Raw genomic sequence first — 21,133 nt, 5'->3', positions numbered from 1 at the left:
CATGATGAAGAATTCGAACGCATCTAATACACATTTAAACACAATGGTTCATACACAATGGATAAAAGGTTAAAGGAGCTCCTGGTTCCGCTTCGGAAGCTCCTTCCTACTGGGTGATGCCAGACACCCAGGAGCTGGTTTTAGCTCCTGCCTATTGAATCTCAATTTCAAACCCTGCACAGGCCGCTGGAGGTTCCTGAAACAGTCTTACCCTGATGGAGTGCATCAGAGCTAGTCTACCAGGTATTGGAACACACAAACTCCCGTTCTTCCTCATTCGTTGAATTTACTTCAATCCCTCAAAAAGGACCTCCTTTTTTATTTCGCTATATCATTAGGAAATAGCGAGTATGATCATGCCTACTCATGTTCTAGAGGAGCCTCCTGCACTGCTCATGAGGCAACAATGGCCGCTACCTCTTTCTGTAAACGCGAACCTTGCACTGTGTTTCTACTTGGGGCCAAAGGCCGGTAGTGGAGGACATTGCAGTAACTATCTCCTTCTACCATATCAGAGGATACAAGGGCACCTTTGCTCCAGTTTAACACTCCTCCCAGTTCACCAGGGGCCTTCTGGCAGCTTGGTCTACCCACATCAGGAGAGGATCTGGGCAGTTTCGGTGCCACTCTAGTTGAAATACAACTCTCAGAACGAGGACCGGGGCCACTTTGCCTGTCGGAGCGTGCACAGGTTTTATTCTCATCAAAGCCTCAATGTAAGTCTGACAATGATATAAAGTTGAGCCATCAAAATGGAGTTCCACTGTCCTCTACTAGATGTTGGGGCACATCATTCAGGATGTCTCACAGACCCCCTTAATCCTCCAAGGAAACTCGTGGAGTAAAGTCATCAGTGTGAAAGGAGCCCCTCAGGAGATGCCAAGCAGGGTCCATGCCTTTCAAAAAGACCTGTGGCAGGTCATCTTGGCCGAGAATGTCCACGTACCCGAAAGCGTAAGATCTTCTCCTGCACATGGGGGACGTGACTAGCCACTCTCACCTGCATATCGACCATCTGTCACTCGATTCTGCCAATAGAATATGCTTTCTTTCAAATCCCTGGACTGCTTATCATGAGGTACAGAAGAGGTAGAAGATGCGGTCATCGGCGGGTTTCCTTCACATTTTACTGTCATGACCTGGATCTCTAGGAGACGACATATCTGTACAGAGCTCTCCTTAAATGTCATGTATATCCTTTCTGCTCTCTTGCATCGTCTTTTTTTCACCAATTCCTAAAGGCTACATAGATGCCCATCAACAATAACAAGCCTTTAAGTGCCTGCCAAGACCACCTTCTCTAGAGAATTAAGGCACCTACTGCTGGTACCGGCACAAGAAATAACCCGGGAGGACATGCAGGGCTCTTCAGAACCAACCCATATCATAGGACTGGACTGGTGGGGTGTACACATGATGGCCTGTCTCAGCACCGGCAAGAATGGGGCTTCAAAACCAGCAAGAGAGTAGGTTGCGGCAGGTTACTTACATTCTCCCAGTGTGCTTCATGGCAGTTTCATGGTTTCTTTTCCCTCCTTCTTGTAATTGAAGTGGGAGGATGACCTTTACCTTAGAGATCTTCTTGAGGTCTGTTTCTACATTCCGCACAGCCTCATGTCTTGGCGTTTTCCCATGTGCAGTACTCTATGTGAGTGATACGAGTGGTGATCTTCATTAAGTTAGGGCATAGAGTAAAGATTAGGAATTTTCCCCCTCTTGCCTCTTCTTTGTTTCGGACATGCCACAAGAACTCATAAATGAGAAAGGAGGATGGCACCTAAATATATATATTGCACAATAAATCTCAAAGAAAAAGTGGTTACATCTTGAAGAAAAATAGAACCCCTGAACAGAGGAGCACTGCATCTAAAAGAAATGCACTTTTTCAGGAAAAACAAAACAAAAAGGTCCAAAAAAGTAAAGCTATGCCTACAAGCAATGCAGTGGCTGGTTAAAAAAAGCCGAATATGTGTTATTAACCACCTGGGGTTTATATCGCCAAGGGAGGAACATTGAAGGAACCTAAGAATAACACTGCCCCTTCATTCTAAAAGAACTTTCACACAGAGGATAAGGGTAAAAAACCTGCAAACTCGAGTATTTCAGTAGGCGGGGAAAGCTTCATGTGAGGGCCCAATATGACTGGAGGTGAAGCAGGGTGAGTATGGACCATTCCACTGCAGTCTTTGAACTTTTCGATCATGTCTTGATAAACTCAGCAATATCAGGTCAAAACCCTACCACTTCCAACTCCAAGGTTAAAAACCATGCATCCAGCCAACAAATGAAATACATTTCAAAATATGACAGTAAAATATTGGATGCGTTTGCTCACCATTTCCTCCTGAGTTGTAATCACGGCAAGAGAGGAGTTATGTTGGGCGCAGAACTCTTGGCCTTTCTCCCAGCTGCCATCGTTTACGGAAAAGAAGTAACACACGTTCAAGTAAAAAATCCATCCGTACTCGCACGGAAGGCGAAGAGTCGAAGTAGACACTTCTTCAGCCCCACCACCAGTGCAGGGACTTCTGCGCCATACTGTAAAGACAAGAAGATAGATGAGGGTATGGCCGGAGATCAAACAGCTGCGCTTCCTACATCAGGCTGGCCTTGTGTAAATAATTCTGGTCACTGTAGCTTTGGGCCCCACTCTTCTATGGACTGCCCCTTAGGAAGTTATATTTATTAAATGTATTTTTTTTTTATAAACACGCTTAATACCAGAGTTAGGTTTCTAAGCACAGATCTGGGATTCAAACCTCTGTTGCTCTGCGTGGTATTGATTCCAAGACCAACACGTTGCCCCTGTGCTATCCTCCGTTCACAAGGCATATGGGCATGGAGCTCATGAGAGATGTATAGAGTTCAATACTGCAGTTGCACTTGAAGTACCCTAATTGTAGAATTGGAAAAATGGGTAAAAGGTGCCGTCCATTTTCTGTACCATCGAACTTCCACTGTTGCAGCACTGCACCTTAAGTACATACACACACCCTATTTCCAAAATAATCAAATTCTGTACACGGCCTGAGATAATTCAAACATATTTATTTATTTTATTTATTTATCGTTTGCTTGTTAGGCGCTTATACAATAAGAATATACTGGGCCGCATTACAAGTATAGCGGTAAGGCAACAACGGCGCCAGTATCGCAACCGGCACCGTTGCTACCGTACCGCCATACGACGAGTTCTGCTCGGGGGTGCCTTTGCAGCCACCAGGTCTGACCTGCGGCCGTACCGGCACCCGCGAGCAGAACAGGATGGTAGCACTGGCACTGTTATTAATGGTACCGGTGCTACCACCCTCCCCATTCCCATTCCCATTCCCATTCGGGCACTATGGAGCCGAATGGGGATGGGGAGTCCCTTATTACCGGCACCCGCGAAGGGGCAATTACCGGGTCCGCCAAAAATTCGGCATAACCCGGTAATTGCCCATTCGCGGGTGCCAGAAAAAAATGGATACCGGCGTCAGCCGTGCCTGTACTACAGGCACGGCTACCGCCAGCCTCGTAATGAGGCCCACTGTTTCAAAGGCCCACAGGGCAGGGAGGGAGCGAGGGTTGGAAATACATTAAACACAATAATTAAGAGCAGAGGGGGAAGAGGGAGAGGGACAAACCTACTATGCCTTGTGAGTATTCAGAACGTGCAAGTGCAGAAAGGAAGAGGGAAAAGGGGGTAAGTGTTGGGGAGTCTGAGCTCGTGGGTGATCCATAGACGAAGTGCTAAGAAAATTGAGTGCTACACGGCCTGGGCCGCAGGACGTGTAAGTGCGAGTCTCCAGAGCGGAGGGTGTGCAGATGCAAAGTGCTGTGGATAGACAGTAGACAGAAGCTGGGTAGAATTGGTGTGGGAGGTCAAGGCCCTGAAGTTGCATAAGGGCCAAGGACACCGATTCAGCAACTGTGGGATTAGCAGATGATAGAAGGAGGGAAAAGGGAGGAAAGCCTTAAGAAGCTTCTGGAATTTGAGGTACTTGTAACGCTCGCCTGACTCCCACGGAGGCGCTGGCCTGGTTCGCGCTGCTGTGACCTCTTCTAAGGTGATGCGCAGGGTTCGGAAGACGGACTGGACCGGGCCCCCAAATCTGGCTTGTCTGGCTCGCAGAAGTATCCTTCTGTAGGCAAAAATAGGGGATTAACTGTCTGCGGGGTAATGCAATCGGCCTCCCACTTTCCCCTCTCACCCTCCTCGAAACCCTTCTGTGATTCCTCGTAGCGTCTCACCTTAGGGTCTGGAAGGACAAGCTCTCCATCCTGCTTCTGATGCAGGGGCGCGTTGGTATCCAGTTACTTCACTGGATTTTCTGATTGGTGAGAACCAAACTTGCTTGGCTTCCAGGTAAGTTTTTTTGATAAGAGGTTCCCCTTGTGTCCATGCATTAATGTACTAATGCTAGTGTCTTTTTCCACATAGGGGCCGGGGTACGGAATGCCGGGGAACAGGCACCGACCCGAGATGAGAGGTGAAATCCTTGTAGAAATCAGGTAAGTCTTTAATGAGCGTTTTTTGGTAATGTCTTTTCATTCGCTCATTAACGCTGATGTCTTTTTTTCCCCTTAGGGGCCGGGGTCCGGAAATGCCAGGATGCGGCGCGGACCCGAAATGAAGAGGGAATGAATCAACAGGTAAGTCTTAACATGGAGATTTAGCTTTCCTTATTCCCTTCTCTCTCTCACCTTTTGTTCTGGTCTTTTTCTCCCTAGGCGCTGGGGCGTGACTGCGAATCCGGATGATCGCTGATGAACATGGAGGCACCCTGTAAAGGTGAGTGGAATGCGGCGCTGCAGCGATCGACGCGATGAGCTTTTAAATAAAAGTCTTCCTTTTCAGGATTGTCGGCGAGATGTCTCCGGGATGCGGATTTAGCAGGTAAGGACTTTTCCTTCTTCTATTCTCTTCTTCTCTTCCTTTGCAGGTGATCCAGGATGCTGGCAGGCGTGGCAGAAGTCAGGATGCAAGAGCAGACACGGTGAGCGTCCAGCTGCTAGATGCAGAACAACGCGAAGCACGTGTGGCTGTTCGGGTGGGGTTTAAATAGCCTTGGAAGAAGTTCCAGGTATGTATCCTTCCTCCAATCAAGTATGTATCCTTCCCCGACCACACCCGGATGGTAAATTAGTCCCACAGGTAAAGTAGTTCCTTTCAGGCCTCAAGGAGGCCGGGATCCTGCAGCATGGTCTGCATCAGGTAAGTGCACCCAAGCACTCCCATAATAAGCCTGGCGCCTATGGCGCCAGGACTGATGTCTTTTATGAGCCTGGCACCATAGGTGCCAGGACACTGTCCAAAGGGCCCCTATATGGGGTTGCTGGGTCGTTCCTTGGGGACTGGATGTCCGCTTTCGGGGACGCAGGGCTTGAACCGGCTCCCCGGGAGCGGGCATCATGACAGCACTCCCCCCCAAGGCCCCTCCCAAGGTTGTTCCCTCCGGGGGTTTTGGTTTGTCTGGGAAGAGTCGGTGGAATTTCCTGACTAATCGAGGTGCATGCACATGGTCGCTGGGTTCCCACGACCTCTCCTGAGGTCCGTACCCCTTCCAATCAATTAGGTAGAACAGTTTTGACCTAAACATTTTTGAGTCTAAAATGTTCTTCACTTCGAATTCGGGCTCCCCATTTATTAGAATAGGTTCCGGAGGTTTGAGTAGTCGGGTTCCGGGTACCACTGGTTTCAGAAGTGACACATGAAAAACAGGGTGAATTTGCATACTAGCTGGTAAATCAAGTTTAACAGCCACTGGGTTAATTATTGCCGTAATAGAATAAGGTCCCAGATATGTTGGGTTAAAAGTTCGAGGCCCTTTGAGTGGTAAATGTCTGGTAGCTAACCACATTTGATCCCCAATCTGATACGGAGGTGCTTCACTCCGATGTAGATCAGCATTCTCCTTGTATTTTCTCTTGGCTTGTTGTAAATGCGTAGTTGCCTCTTTGAAGGCTTGGGTAATTGTAGAATGCAGATGTTCTACTGCAGGCATTCCGAGGTTCTGAGGTGAGTCAAGGTTTGAGGTTCGAGGGTGATGCCCAAACAAAGTATAAAAAGGACCGTGGCCAGTTCCAGAGTGTACCGAATTATTATATGCGTATTCGGCTATCCAAAGAATGTCTTTCCAGTTGCTTTCAGATTGCTGTAACATACACCGTAAGTACTGCTCAAGGGTCTGATTTGTCCTCTCGGTCTGACCATCGGTCTGAGGGTGGTGACTGGTCGATAATCTTACGTCGATCTGCGCCATTTGACAACATTTGCGCCAGAAGTGGGAAATTAATTGGCTTCCCCGGTCAGAGATTAGTATAGATGGGAATCCATGTAGCCGAACAATATTTTCGAGGAATTCTTTGGCTAGGACAGAAGCTGAAGGTAAACCTTTCAAAGGAATAAAGTGGGCCATTTTACCGGCTGGTCTTTTCTTTTGACTTTTATTTTGGGCGCAAACACCACAGGACATCACAAAAGATTTAACATCTTTTCGCCAAGAGGGCCACCAAAATTGTCGTTTCACCTTTTCCTCTGTCTTGGCAATACCGGGGTGTCCCTCTATTAATGTATCATGATAACCGGAAATAACTAGTTCGTGTAATTCCTTATGTGGCAGGAATAGGCGTCCTTGGAAATAAGGTAAACCATTATCTATGATAAAGTCTGATCCCTTTTGTATCCAATCCTGTAAGGTTGTGGGGTCCAGGAGTTGTTTCATTCTGGCTTGAATGTCTTCAAGCGTCTGTAACGAAGTCATGCCTAGAATCCTCTGTTCGGGAATTATTGGTACTGGTTCTGAGTTTGTATCAGATTCTCCCATTCCAATTCGGGATAAGGCGTCTGCTTTGCCATTCTTGCAGCCAGGTCGATAGGTAATCACGAAATCAAATTCAGCGAAAAACAAAGCCCATCGGAGCTGGCGTGATGACTGAGCCTTGGCGTTTTTCAAATACTGTAAATTCCGGTGATCAGTGATCACTGTGATGGTATGTCGAGCGCCAAGCAGATAATGCCGCCAGGCTTTAAAAGCGGACTTAATGGCTAACAGTTCTTTGTCTGTGATTGCATAATTAACCTCGGGTGCCGAGAATTTTCTGGACCAAAATGCTACGGGATGCAGTTGGTTGGTTTCGGGATCTCTTTGGGACAGGACAGCTCCCATGGCTAGGCTGGATGCGTCAGTCTCGATGACATAAGGGAGATCTGGACGCGGGTGTTTCAATATAGGTGCAGAGGTAAACTTAGCTTTTAAATCCTGAAAGGCCTGCTCGGCTTCTTCAGACCATTCAAAACGTTTATTTTTCCTCAAGAGTGCAGTAATGGGTTGTACCACGCGTGAAAATTCCGGGATAAACCTGCGATAGAAATTGGCAAAGCCGAGCATGCTTTGAACCCCTTTTACAGAGCTAGGTGATGGCCATTTGAGGATGGCATCCACTTTTCTTGAGTCCATTCGGACTCCTTTGGGTGTCAGGATGAAACCTAGAAACTCGACTTCTGTGGTATGGAAAACACATTTCTCCAATTTAGCAAATAGTTTGTGTTGGCGCAGTTTTTCAAGTACTGCCCTGACGTGTTTTCTGTGATCAGATTCCGAAGAGGAGTACACCAGAATGTCATCGATATATACGACAACACAAACATCGATGAGTTCCCGAAGGACATCATTCATGAAGTATTGGAAGGCGGCCGGCGCGTTACACAATCCGGAAAGGCATCACCCGGTACTCGAATAATCCGTATTTAGTACGGAAGGCAGTTTTCCATTCGTCGCCTTCTTTAACTCGTACCAGATGATAAGCCCCCCGGAGATCTAACTTGGTGTAAATGCAAGCGTCCTTCACCTGGTCAAGGAGTTCAGGGATCAGAGGCAGAGGATAACGGTTTTTAACCGTTATCTGGTTCAATGCGCGGTAATCAATACAAGTTCTAAGGTCGCCTTCTTTTTTGGGCACGAAGAACAAAGCCGAGGATGCCGGGGACTTTGACGGGCGAATACAACCATTAGCTAGGTATTGATCCAAATATTGTCTCAAATGCAGGTTCTCAGGTTCAGTAAGGGCATAAATCCTGCTACAAGGGGGTTGTGCACCGGGCACCAGATCGATTTGGCAATCCTACGATCTGTGAGGAGGTAACGTGTTGGCTTGTTCCTTTTGGAAGACGTCTGAAAGTCTTGGTATTCCGGAGGTAGTTGCATGGAGGCAGAGGTTACAGATGCTAGATTAATCTTCAGGTTTTCTCGGTAGCAGCTTTGTGTACAATCCGGGAAGGTTATTCTCTTAGCTCGCCAATCAATTCGAGGATTATGTGTCTCTAACCAAGACCTTCCAAGAATAACCTGAAACTGTGGAGCCTTGATTACATCAAACACAACACCCTCCCGATGGCCGTCGGGACCAATAAGAGTCACCTCAGTAGTGGAATGTGTTACCGGTCCAGAGGCAATTTCAGTTCCATCGACTGTGGTGATGACATCTTTGCTGGTTTTAGGACGGAGAGGGAGGTTAATCCTAGAGACCAATTCACGGTCCACATAGTTTCCAATAGCCCCACTATCGATGTATGCCTTTATTGCATGCAACCGCTTAGGCTGTTCTGGATCTACGATAACCATTGGCACAATGAAATGCGAGGTCTGAGAGTTAGTTTTCAAGCTCGGCAAGCGGACCCCTACGCTTGTCGGGCGGAGTCATTTCCCGAAACAGAGTCTTCATGGTTTTTATCAGCGGCTCCTACCACCTTTCGGGGCGGTTTTGCCGGGCAATCTCGTAGAAAGTGTCCAGAATTCCCACAATAAAGACATAATTTTAACTGCCGCCTCCTTTCACGTTCCTTTTGAGTTAAGGGTCCTTTAACCCCTCCAATTTGCATAGGCTCAGAGACATCAACTCCCTTGGGATTAGCATGGGTCTTGACCAACACCCGGGTCTCAAACCTGGCCCGATCTGCTTTTCTGTTTTGAAGTCTGTGATCCAATTGGACCACTAAATCTATATACTCTGTGCATTCTTGGGGCGGATTTACAACTTGGGCCAAGACATCTTTAAGTTCTTCGCGTAGGCCTCGATAAAACAACGTGACTCTTTTATCCTCTGGCCATCCCGTTTCCACAATTAGTCTATTAAAGGTTGCAATATAGGATAGGGGGTCCTGATTGCCCTGTCGCAAGGATAGAAGTTCGTCATCCAGAGCCTGCCCCTGAGAGTGTCGAGCAAATAACCTTTCCATGCTTGCTTGAAACCTTTGAAAATCACGGAGAATCGGGTCATCTTGAGTAACCAGTGGAACTGACCAATCGGCAGCGCAGCCGCTGAGATATGACCATACAAAGGCTACCTTGGTCTGATCATTAGGGAAGGCCCCAGGTCTGCATAGGAAGTGCAAACGACACTGATTCATGAATACAGCGAATCGTTTGGGGTCCCCTGCAAAGCGTTCGGGTGGGACCAGCGGCATGTTTCCAGGTAAATTAATCTGCACAGGGTTACTGGAAACCACAGGAGCGGGGTTCCCTCCGGAACCGGTTAGGAGTTTGCCCAGCTTGACCTTGCAAAAGCTGTCTGGCCAGGTCATCAGCTCTTTCCTTTGATATTATTAATTCCCTCCTGAGGGCATTAGTCTCTTGACGAGCGGCATGTACTTCGGCCCGTAATTCCCCCAGTAATTGGGCCAACTGATCAGTCTCAGAACTTTCCATGTCGCCCGGGTGGGAATTTGTAGGAGGGCTTCGCGTTCTGTAACGCTCACCTGACTCCCACGGAGGCGCTGGCCTGGTTCGCGCTGCTGTGACCTCTTCTAAGGTGATGCGCAGGGTTCGGAAGACGGACTGGACCGGGCCCCCAAATCTGGCTTGTCTGGCTCGCAGAAGTATCCTTCTGTAGGCGAAAATAGGGGATTAACTGTCTGCGGGTTAATGCAATCGGCCTCCCACTTTCCCCTCTCACCCTCCTCGAAACCCTTCTGTGATTCCTCGTAGCGTCTCACCTTAGGGTCTGGAAGGATGAGCTCTCCATCCTGCTTCTGATGCAGGGGCGCGTTGGTATCCAGTTACTTCACTGGATTTTCGGATTGGTGAGAACCAAACTTGCTTGGCTTCCAGGTAAGTTTTTTTGATAAGAGGTTCCCCTTGTGTCCATGCATTAATGTACTAATGCTAGTGTCTTTTTCCACATAGGGGCCGGGGTACGGAATGCCGGGGAACAGGCACCGACCCGAGATGAGAGGTGAAATCCTTGTAGAAATCAGGTAAGTCTTTAATGAGCGTTTTTTGGTAATGTCTTTTCATTCGCTCATTAACGCTGATCTCTTTTTTCCCCTTAGGGGGCGGGGTCCGGAAATGCCAGGATGCGGCGCGGACCCGAAATGAAGAGGGAATGAATCAACAGGTAAGTCTTAACATGGAGATTTAGCTTTCCTTATTCCCTTCTCTCTCTCACCTTTTGTTCTGTTCTTTTTCTCCCTAGGCGCTGGGGCGTGACTGCGAATCCGGATGATCGCTGCTGAACATGGAGGCGCCCTGTAAAGGTGAGTGGAATGCGGCGCTGTAGCAATCGACGCGATGAGCTTTTAAATAAAAGTCTTCCTTTTCAGGATTGTCGGCGAGATGTCTCCGGGATGCGGTTTTAGCAGGTAAGGACTTTTCCTTCTTCTGTTCTCTTCTTCTCTTCCTTTGCAGGTGATCCAGGATGCTGGCAGGCGTGGCAGAAGTCAGGATGCAAGAGCAGACACGGTGAGCATCCAGCTGCTAGATGCAGAACAACGCGAAGCACGTGTGGCTGTTCGGGTGGGGTTTAAATAGCCTTGGAAGAAGTTCCAGGTATGTATCCTTCCTCCAATCAGGTATGTATCCTTCCCCGACCACGCCCGGATGGTAAATTAGTCCCACAGGTAAAGTAGGTCCTTTCAGGCCTCAAGGAGGCCGGGATCCTGCAGCATGGTCTGCATCAGGTAAGTGCACCCAAGCACTCCCATAATGAGCCTGGCGCCTATGGCGCCAGGACTGATGTCTTTTATGAGCCTGGCGCCATAGGCGCCAGGACACTGTCCAAAGGGCCCCTATATGGGGTTGCTGGGTCCTTCCTTGGGGACTGGATGTCCGCTTTCGGGGACGCAGGGCTTGAACCAGCTCCCCGGGAGCGGGCATCATGACAGTACTGCTCCAGGCGCAGAGGGAGGCTATTCCAAAGGAGGGAGCATGTTCCACACAAACATACAATATTCCTATCCAAAGAGGTATCCAGGGACAGCCAGGGTCTCAGTGTCTGTGTGCAGAAGAGTACAGCCACCTAAAAAGCAAGACATGGGGGCACTTTTGGGGCTTTTACGGGGATCTTCACTTGCTGGGTAGAAGAATTATACTCTGCTTCTCATTAATGTACCCTTTGTTTAGTAATGGGTATTGTACATCTTTTTCCTCACACACAAATATACTAAAACCTCTTTGGTGCGAAGACAGTACCTTTGGAACCGCAATGCTACAACTCTGGAATTACTATCCAAGATGAAAAGGTAGATTACTGGCCCTGCAGTGCCAGCCCAAAATGTCGATTCCTCCCTGCAATATACCAAAACTTACAAACCATGGGAATCCCACTTGTACGGTCTTGTTCAACACTCGATAATGTGGCGTGGAAGAAACAGAATGAAGTCTCATTTGTGTTTTCTGACACAACCTGCCCAGTTACTGTAACAGACAGACACAACCAGATCCAAGCTCCCGCTTCAGCTGCCAGCACTAGTTTCAGCCGACTGCTTTCTCATCTCAGTCCCCTGCGCAGCCCATAACCTAAGCAGGCCATCTGCCCCTATAAAGGCTTTCCAAAATGAAAGGTCTGTCTACATGTAAACGGTGTAGAGGAGAAATGAACCAGAGCAGCCAGGCTCCCTGCAATTGAAGGACATTTCCCAATTCATACCGGTAGTGGCAAAGGCTGACTGCCTTCAAACTCACTTGTGGTCATTATGTCTGCATAGATTGAGTAGCATTGCTCTCTCGCATATGGTGAACAGGGAAGCGAAGCAGAGATGCAAAGAGAAGGGTGCACTGTCCACTGCACTCTAGTACAACAGGGCATGCATGTGACAGGACAACCCTGCGCCGAGATCGATCCACACCCCTTGTTGCCAGCCAGGGGTAGTGCGGAGTGCCTGTGCCACCTTGGTTTACCCCACACTGTACAAAATATATTCTTGCAGTTTGAATGCTTTGTAGGCGTGTCTAGTAAAACATACATCGGCTTTACCAGATCCAATCAAATCAGGCATCAGCCATGTAAGGTAAACACAGACCGTGAGATATTGCATCTCAGCATAGACCCCCCATCAAGAGCAACTGCGAGTGGTCTGTGTGCAGATGTGGACTGATGGCTAATGGTTATCCACAACACCTCAGTTATAACTCCATATTACCTACTATACCAGATAGCATTGAAGTACTGGCTTTATTGAGAATTGTCCGAACTTTTTATGTAATATCAATGCTTGGCACGCAAGTGACTTATCCTTTACACACACAGCATTTCTCCATTCCCGTTCGTCCATCGATGAATTAATCCATACCCCTAGATATTTAAAAAGATTCCACCTGTAATAGCTTGACCTCCTCTAGAAACAGGCCAGGAATCTTCTATTCAGACCTTCGGTCGCGAAAAATCAAGGTTTGTGTTTTGGCCAAATGTATGTAAAGACTGTTAACTTTAAGATAAAGTGAGAGCGCATTCAAACTCCGTTGGATACCAATATGAGTTTAGCCCAAGAGGACAATATTGTCATCATAGATCATCCATATAATCGAGTTTCCGTTCATTCTTGGAATATTTGTTCTTATATCTGTTTGGGAGATGTGGAGAACCGAGATCAATATGTTAAATAATAGTGCTGGCAGTTTATGAAAATATGTCATAACTGAGGTATCACAAGTTAGGAAGAGGTCAATTAAGGGTCTATTGATTTTCCTCTTCCATTCTTCAATCACCAATGAATCCACTGGTCTATGATATTGATAGAAAAGCAACCAGATGTGTGTACTTACAAGAGCTTAGTGCTGAGAATACCAGACATTTCTGCAGGTTTATGGTTTATTTTATGTCAATAGTGTGCTGAATTGCATAGCTCTGCATCGAGGTGCCCGATTATGAAAGATCTGGGAAGGAGGTCATGAGAATGGGGGTCTTGGAAAGAAGGGTCTGTGAAGCAGGGTGGAAACAGGAGCTGTGCAGCAACCAATGGTGGTAAACAAGCAGTGATCTGCCTAGGATTGTAAGAGGGACAGCGCAAAAAATGGCACTTTGGGCACAGCGTGCCACAAAAAAGCAGGGATGTGTGCCCTGTATAGGAGTGCTAGGCATTTCTCTCCATTAACATTGAACTGTATGTGGTCGGTCAGATACAGGAGACGGACAACTGGACAATTTTTTCGAAGAGTCTCAATTTTCTTAAAGTAATACATTTTTTTTTTTAAAAAAGCCTCCCCTAGGCATACTTCTAAGGTGCAGGTTCGCTAATCTAGACAATAACAAAAAGGGTGCTCGTCAGGACCTCTTACATAAGTCAACATTGCCCTCCATCCAGAATGGTGCTACCCTGCTGTCTGTCCTTACCACTAACAAAGGAAACACATCTTAGCCCAGAGAAGTATTCTTACCCCCCTTTTCTTGGCTTGTGCTGGTTGGTTCATGAGCCCCTCGCCAAATGTCTCTCAAATTCTGTTCTCTTGGGATTTCAGGCCAGTGCAAAACAAAGTTCAAATGTCTCTCGATTTCTCTCCTTGTTTTCAGGTTTATGCCTATTCATACAATCCACAACAAAGGTCCTTGGTTTTCTACCCAAAAGAGGACTCTTAACCCCTCGCAGCAAAGCATTGTTCAAGATAAGAAGTTTGTTCCTCAAGTGTACACTTTGACTACTTAAATTCAGGTTCGCCCCCTCTGGGGTTTTCGCATGCTCTCTTTTCTAGTGACCCTTTGCAGGTTATTTTATACTGGTTCACCCCCTCAGAGTGTTTCTCTCACTGTATAGTATCTGGTAACCCCCTTGTGGGTTATTGGGTTTGGGCTCGTACCCTCTGGGTTCTTCTCTTGATCTCTGGTGTATATGGTAAGATCTCGCGGGTTATCCGTTTATTGGGTTGAGGATGACCCCCGCAGGGTGTTTCTCTTGCTTTGTGGTCTCTGGTAACCCCTCGCAGGCTATTGGGTACGGATTCGCGCCCTTGGGGTGTTTCTCTTTTTCTCTTGTTTCTTATAGTCCCGCAAGGGTCCCTGGATACTTTTTCTGGTTGCTTATCGATTCTTGTTCTCTTTTGGAGTGTCTCGGAGTTCGGCTCTCCTCCTCCCTTTCCCCTGGCATGAACCTCGTACCTGAGGTGTTCCCCTGCAGGGGGAGGCAGCAGTTCCTAAAGCATGAGAGCCGCGCTTCTCGGGTGGTCGATTCGCTGTCTTTGCTTCTTCGTCCAGCGCCGTCGTTCGGCGGCACGTCGGTCTGCTGCGTCAGTGGCAGTTTGGTCGCTCAGCATCGGAGACCTTATCGCTGGGGCCTCTCTGCCCTCCTGAGCTCGGCACCACTGTGCCCACCACGTGGTCCTGCCTCCAGAATGTGCTGGCTCTGCGCAGCGGCGTAGGCTTCCGCTAAGCGCAGCATTGCTCTGGCTGGCTGGTTCCTCCTCAGGTAAGGGTCTAGGCCTTTTTACACCTCTCTCTGCAATGAGAGACACAACCCCCATTGGCTGAGTTTTGATCAGCACGGGAGGGTCAGCAACCAAACCATGCACATTTAAAGGCACCTGTACACTGGTATTTTGATCAAATCCCATATAGCCAACAAACACTGGGGTCACTGGCTTTAAGGGAGATGTTGTAGACTCATCTACTGGGGATTCCTTGTCCCCCTAAGAGGAGTGGTGGGGGGTTAACCACATGCGTGCCCTGTCCCCTAAGGAGTGTTTTGTATAGCAGTCTCACCTCCCTAGTCCCAAAGGGTGTGGCTCCCCCTTGGGGAGAAGGGCCAAACTTTCTGGATTGGTCAAATGTATAAATATTAAGGGCAGGGATGCGTGCCCTGTGTTGGAGGGCTAGGCAGTTCACTGTATTAACATTGTATTGTACATGTCAAATAACCATATAAAATATGAGGTGCTGCCAAGAGATTTTGCCTTACCACAATGTAATACACTCTAAAGGGAAAGCATAAAACATGCATTGCTCAAGGTGTACAACAAAATGGCTGAATACAAAAGTAGAAGTGATGAATCATCTCTTTTTTCACAACTCCAGGGTGCCCTCAGAATACTCAAAAGAAAAATTGTGCAAGGACCCAAAGGGTCACAACACTTCTAACAAACTTGACATTATTGAATTGAAGCACAGACAAACTGTTATGTTCATCTGAGTAGCGAGGCCTTAGAGATAATGTTTTCAAAATCCTAAACCCCTTAGAAAACCGGAGCTACGTGATCCAACCGCAGCTGAATGTCCCGCGGTCGGAAAGTTTGCATGAGAAAGGTGCGAACTACCAAAAGTTTAAGGGCCATAGTTTGATGAACAGCAAAACCACTATAAATAGTATCAACCCCATGGGCTGCATAGGCGATCCGTGCCCTCTTTATGTCATCCAGGACTGTGTAGAATAAGGGCTTCATCACGAGTTGGGTGGTAACCCTGGAGGTATTATCGCCGGGGCTATTAGCGTTACCGGATCACGGGTTTGGCGGAAAGGTAAATTCCCATTCCCCATTGGGCCCATTCCCCATGGGCCCAATGGGGAATGTTCTGCGCTATTACCGCTGGCGGTAATAGCACCAGAAATCGGCAAAATCAAGGCAGATTTGCCCCAGCTCAAAGCTGGGGGTAAATCCGCCAAGCCCATGATTTGGCGGACCCTTAAATGCAGCGGTAATAGCGTTACTGCCGCATTTAAGGGTTACCGCCAAACTCGTGATGAGGCAGTCAATGTGCTAATATTGAATAGAATGCCTCCCTTACAGATGGCACCATTCCATCTGCTAAAACACAAGCATTGGTCATCTTTTTCTTTAAAAATAAAATGAAAAAAAAACCTCTCTTGATACGGAGAACTGTGACAACTACCGTCCTATTAAGAACGTACCATTTCTTTTAAAAGTACTCGACAAAGCAGCCAGCACAAAGCTCCAAAAGCATGTTTATGAGCACTACCTCTTCGGAGGATGGCAATGTGACTCTTGATTTAACAGAAGTATTAAACTGGCCCTCTTCGCATTAAGAAAAATTCCTTTCAGATATTGGATCTGGGATCAACTTGTGCTCCCAGATCCATCAGCAGCAGGGGTCAAGTCCGAAAAATGTAAGTGTGGGGGACACACATCAACAAACGCAATGGGCTGTGACGACGCCAGTAATTAGCATATCAAGGTGAAATATGCACATTTAGTTAAATTGGCTTTGCATAACCACCCAAATTGCACAGGACTAATGGCATTTGCCTTTCGAAAAATCAACACACACACAAAACCAAGAGAGAATATTTACTTCTAATAGTGTTTTTGAAAACATTAAAAAGGTGTGCATGTTTGACTTGCAGTACCGAAATGAGATATCTCACCTTTAGTGCTTTCTTATTTTTCATCAGGTTATAGTGCAGTGGTGAAGAGACTGGCCTGCAAACTTGGCTACTGCGGTTTGATCCCCGAGGTCATCATAAATTCAAAGAGGACATCCAATGTTTCTCTTTTAGCTGTGGGTGGGGGGGACTAAAGTGCTCTTACTGTATACTCTTTTCACAAGACCACACATTAAACGGCTGGCACAAAGACAGACAAAGCCTTGATCTTGGAGGTGTTCATTTTGAGACGATGTTTGCCTCTGGAATCTTATTTTTCGAAGGAGTCTAGAGAGTGATAATTCAAGGGACGTATACATGGCTTCATTTCTTACCAGGTCAGGTGTTTCCATCCATGCGTTTGCCTCAATCGAGGTCCATAAATCTTTACAGTCAAAGGAAAGATTATTTTTCATGAACGGAAATCATGCATGCACAGAGACAAATCCAGTCTAGCGTGCAGTAACGTGAAGATCTAAAGCAGTCATCATTCAATGGCTTAGGTAATCCTTTCAGGGTAAACGTGTCTGCTCTGTTGAACTCAGCCTTGCACTGCCTGCAATTGAAAAGGACTGCAGAGGATGACTGGGAGGTGGCCTTATTTAGGGAGATTGGATAGGAACAATTCTTCCTTAGGACAAATCCTGGCTTAATACAGCTACCATCAAGTTCATTTTGAAAATGGGAGTATACTGAGAGGAAGAAGCAGACAATTGCTTTTATCTTCCCACCAGAGGTGAATATGATCATTGCATATTGTATATAAGTGAGAACAATTCAGAGAAAAGAACACGATTGCAGTATGGCACTTTGCTCCTTAGATAGATTTAAGACAAGTATCCCCTGCCTAAACATAAATATCCATTAGGAAAAGATTCAACATAGTATTTGGCTAAAGGCGTTAGGCTCCCTGGAATGGGAGGCACATTCCTTAATAGTTCCAAGTTTTCCTTTATTTCACTTCAGAAAGTCCAACATTTTCAGAGTTCAGGCAGTCGGGTTGTTCTCAAAGGCGGTACAAAAAAGAGGGATGACAGATTACCCACCACCATGAAAAGAAACTGATGGCAGAAACATGAATTCTTCAAGAGGATGGGCTCCCTTGGCCTGGAGCATCTCGTTTTTTTTTTGTTTTTTTTTAACTTTATTTCTTATTTTCAACAAGAAAGAAACATATCAAGTACAAAGCAAATGTTACTAGGCCAGCAGGCTATCATCCAGGTAACAACATAAACCTGAATCAATACAATAAACAATAACCTTGAAATACATATTGACCCCAACAGTAGAGGATTGGATTTTAGATGTGCAAGTTCTATCTAAATATGAGAACACTATGTTTTATAAGCAATGCAAAGAAGCACGTTATGATGAACAATGGGGGAATTTCAATGATTTTTTATGGGTAAACCATCTGGTGCATCTAGTTTAACCTTAGAAGGGCATGATATTTCTCTAAAGAGAACGTCGATTATTCACCAGATAAACCCATCTGGTCTCACTCTTTTAATCTGTACATCAAAGTATTGGAGAGCGTTTGAAAGCCTGCACTGTTGGACCAAATCATTTTATTCTATGCAATTTAGATTTGTACACACACCAGAGTTACCTTCATTCACAGAAGGCAACACGTTGTGAAACAATAGATTTGGCCAAAAACTAGGAAAAGAAGTGATCCAGGATGGTTTTGGGGGTGAATAGGTTTGTTTGGATTGTGGGATTTAATTAATTTGGATTGAAAATCGGTTCACGATGATCAATCCACAATGAAAATGGGTACATTAATATTTAAGCAGCAGTTGATTAAATGTGATATTTTATTATTGCACAAGCATTAATTGATTAAATATAATTACTTAATTTCCACAGAGGCGTCTTGGGGTGCAGGATATTTTCCAAATGAGTTTCAGCATTATAAACAGGTGTAATACACTCCAGCATTCCATTAGCACCAATCTGCACATAATTACTAAAGAATTACCAGCCCACTCTTTCAGAGATCCCCTGTAGTTAATTTTTAACATTCAGTTGGTTTGGTTTAAAAAAAGAAATAAAATCTCATCACTAATGGAAAGACTTGTGATCAATCCTTTCTCAAATCACAGTTGCCATCAGTTCCGGCTCCGAGTACGAATATGTACGGTCGATTCCTTTGGCTCCCTATGCCCAACATTGCAGGATGTTGAGGGTAACATTGCAGGATGTTGAGGGTATCGCTACTGCTTCTCCTCCCTCCCGTGCACAGAATATCCTGCAGTTCGTTCCTTCCTTGTCTCAAAGTTGTGCGCTGCTTTGGGGACACGACTTGATCAGTCAGAAGAATATTAACATACAGTGACAATGGTGGCTCTGCTGGTAGCACGCAACTCTTCTGAGACACCTGTAGCGCCCAACATTTCACTGAATAGCATTGGTAAACAGAGAGCACGGGCAATTCTTAGTCGCACTGCGCCCAAGAGTGCAATATAGGCATGTGTTGCAAGTCATTGAAAAGAGATGTGGTTATAAGTCCGATGGATTTATTTGGAAAGTAGCCTGACACGTGTTTCGAGTCTGAACCGACTCTTCATCCGAGGCTGTAAATGGGAGATGGGACCCAAGATACATTGAATGAAGGACAGTGCCAGAAAACTCTCTCACGGTTTCGAAATTGCGGTAATTTCAGCACAGCAGGAAAAGCCAAAGTGATGTGAAAGGAAGCAGCAGGTAAACATACCCCCAGCGGCCACCGGCATTTGCTCAACCACCAAGGAAATCGAAGTATTCCTTTTGTCAACCAAAGTGTGAAACCACTAGAGCCTTTGACATTTCTGTTCAGTTAGTGGCTCTAAGAGTTAAGGTGCACCTCACCGATGTAGGGTTGACAGGTTTGCAAAATAAAACCTGGAACAGGCCACTGATATCAAGGAGGACTATAATTTGGGACAAACTAGCTCGAGACAAACTGACTTTCCAATTGGGTCCCTTCCTCATGCAAACTTTCATCTTATGGTGGTGCGTTCCTCCAGTTGCAAATGATTGCATCAGTGTATGGCTAGTCTGTTCCGCTATGAAGTTTCATCTAATTTCTTCATTCCCATCATGTTAATAGATTTTGCCCTCCATCTTTTTTAGTTTGCAATATTAGTCGGCGCTTTAGCACTACCTATAGGCTGAAACTATTGCATTATAGTACAGATAGGGAGAATTGGCATGTGAGGAGGGACACAAAGCTTGTAGGTGTGGTTTGGTTATTTGCCCACCCATTGACAACCCATGGCCATCCTAATCCTTATGGCCATTCCCACCCAGTTCCTGCCCCTCCCCGCCTGAAACACCTCCTCTTGGGAACTGTTCCAGCTCATTTTAATCAAGCCTTACCATCAAACTTTGCACTCAAAATGCCTCCCAGTGTTTTCTCCGAGCAGACATTTTTGTTACACCGGTAGCTCGTTTACAACTCCAATTAAGTCATTAACTCTCAGAAGACTGCTTTGAGAAAACACTGGCAGGCGGCACTTTGAGTGCAAAGTTTGATGGTAAAGTGATTCTTCCTTTGCCTACAACCCACACATTGTAGAGAAATCCTGTTTTTGTTAATATGTGTTTGTGGGTGTGTAGGTTTGAGCTGTTTGTGTGTGTTCTCCTTATTTGTCACACTCTCCCCAGTCTCTCCGTGCACTGTCATACTCCGCCTACACTCTATCCTTGCACTGTTACCTTGTCCCACACTCTCTCCTTGCAGTATCACATACAGACCTGGGTATCAACCATGAACTCTGAGAGCTTTACACCCGAGCTCTCCCCCAGCGCCAAGTCCCTCGGGTTCCAAATCGACAAACACCTCTCCTTCAAGGCACACATAGCTAAGAAAACTCTGACAGCTTGGTATCATTTCTCCCACCTGTAGAAAGTCAAGCCCTTCCACCCTCCCGACAGCTCTAGATCCGCCATTCAAGCACTGGGCCTATCCCACCTGGATAGGGGCAATGCCCTCCATGAAGGCCTCCCGTCGCCCTTCCTTGTGCTCCTAAAAAGTATCCTGCATGCGGCCACACACCTCATCAAGGGTCTACTCGTATACGACCCCGGCCCTCATCGACCTTCACTGGCTCCCCCTGCACGCACGATTCACCTTTATGTCTTGCTGCATCATCTACAAGGCAGTCGCCCTCAAGTCTCCTAGCTACCTCGCTGAGAAACTCATTATCTCCGGCGGACAGTGCACCCCCAGAAGCCAGGACACATGCAGACTTGAAATCCGCTGCTGCAAAATGGAAAGGACCAGAAAACAAGCCTTCTCTGCCTATGCCCAACACTATGGAACCTCCTCCCAATCATCATCAGACTCGCCCCCACACTCTTACAATTCAGAAAAGAAATCAAGACCCACCTCTAATTCTCCACCTCAACACCTAGGCCATCACGCCGCCAACGTCGCCACCAGACTCGCCAGACGCTGCTCGCCCCTCTCCTTCCCGCCACCTGGTAAAGTTGTACCCCTCTAGGCCCTTCTGTATTCTACCCCCCGCCCGCTGTATTTCTGTTCTCCCTGAAAAGCACTCAGTTATGCATCTGTACTGTTACCTC

General features: G+C 46.6%; 1 protein-coding gene across 4 annotated transcripts in view; it reads right to left on the bottom strand.

The window, feature by feature from the left end:
• LOC138580154 (C-type lectin domain family 2 member B-like) overlaps positions 1-21,133 on the bottom strand; it is a 401,198-nt gene that overhangs the window by 201,413 nt on the left and 178,652 nt on the right. For all 4 annotated transcript variants that reach the window (XM_069650479.1, XM_069650482.1, XM_069650480.1 and 1 more), the window contains one exon: positions 2,336-2,538. In XM_069650479.1, the coding sequence (XP_069506580.1) occupies positions 2,336-2,538 (203 nt within the window). The remainder of the gene's footprint in view (positions 1-2,335; positions 2,539-21,133) is intronic.

The sequence above is a fragment of the Ambystoma mexicanum genome, chromosome 3p (assembly GCF_040938575.1).
Source record: "Ambystoma mexicanum isolate Mex_15411 chromosome 3p, UKY_AmexF1_1, whole genome shotgun sequence".
In the NCBI taxonomy this organism is placed as follows: Eukaryota; Metazoa; Chordata; class Amphibia; order Caudata; family Ambystomatidae; genus Ambystoma; species Ambystoma mexicanum.
This window is presented reverse-complemented; position numbering and strand designations above follow the sequence as displayed.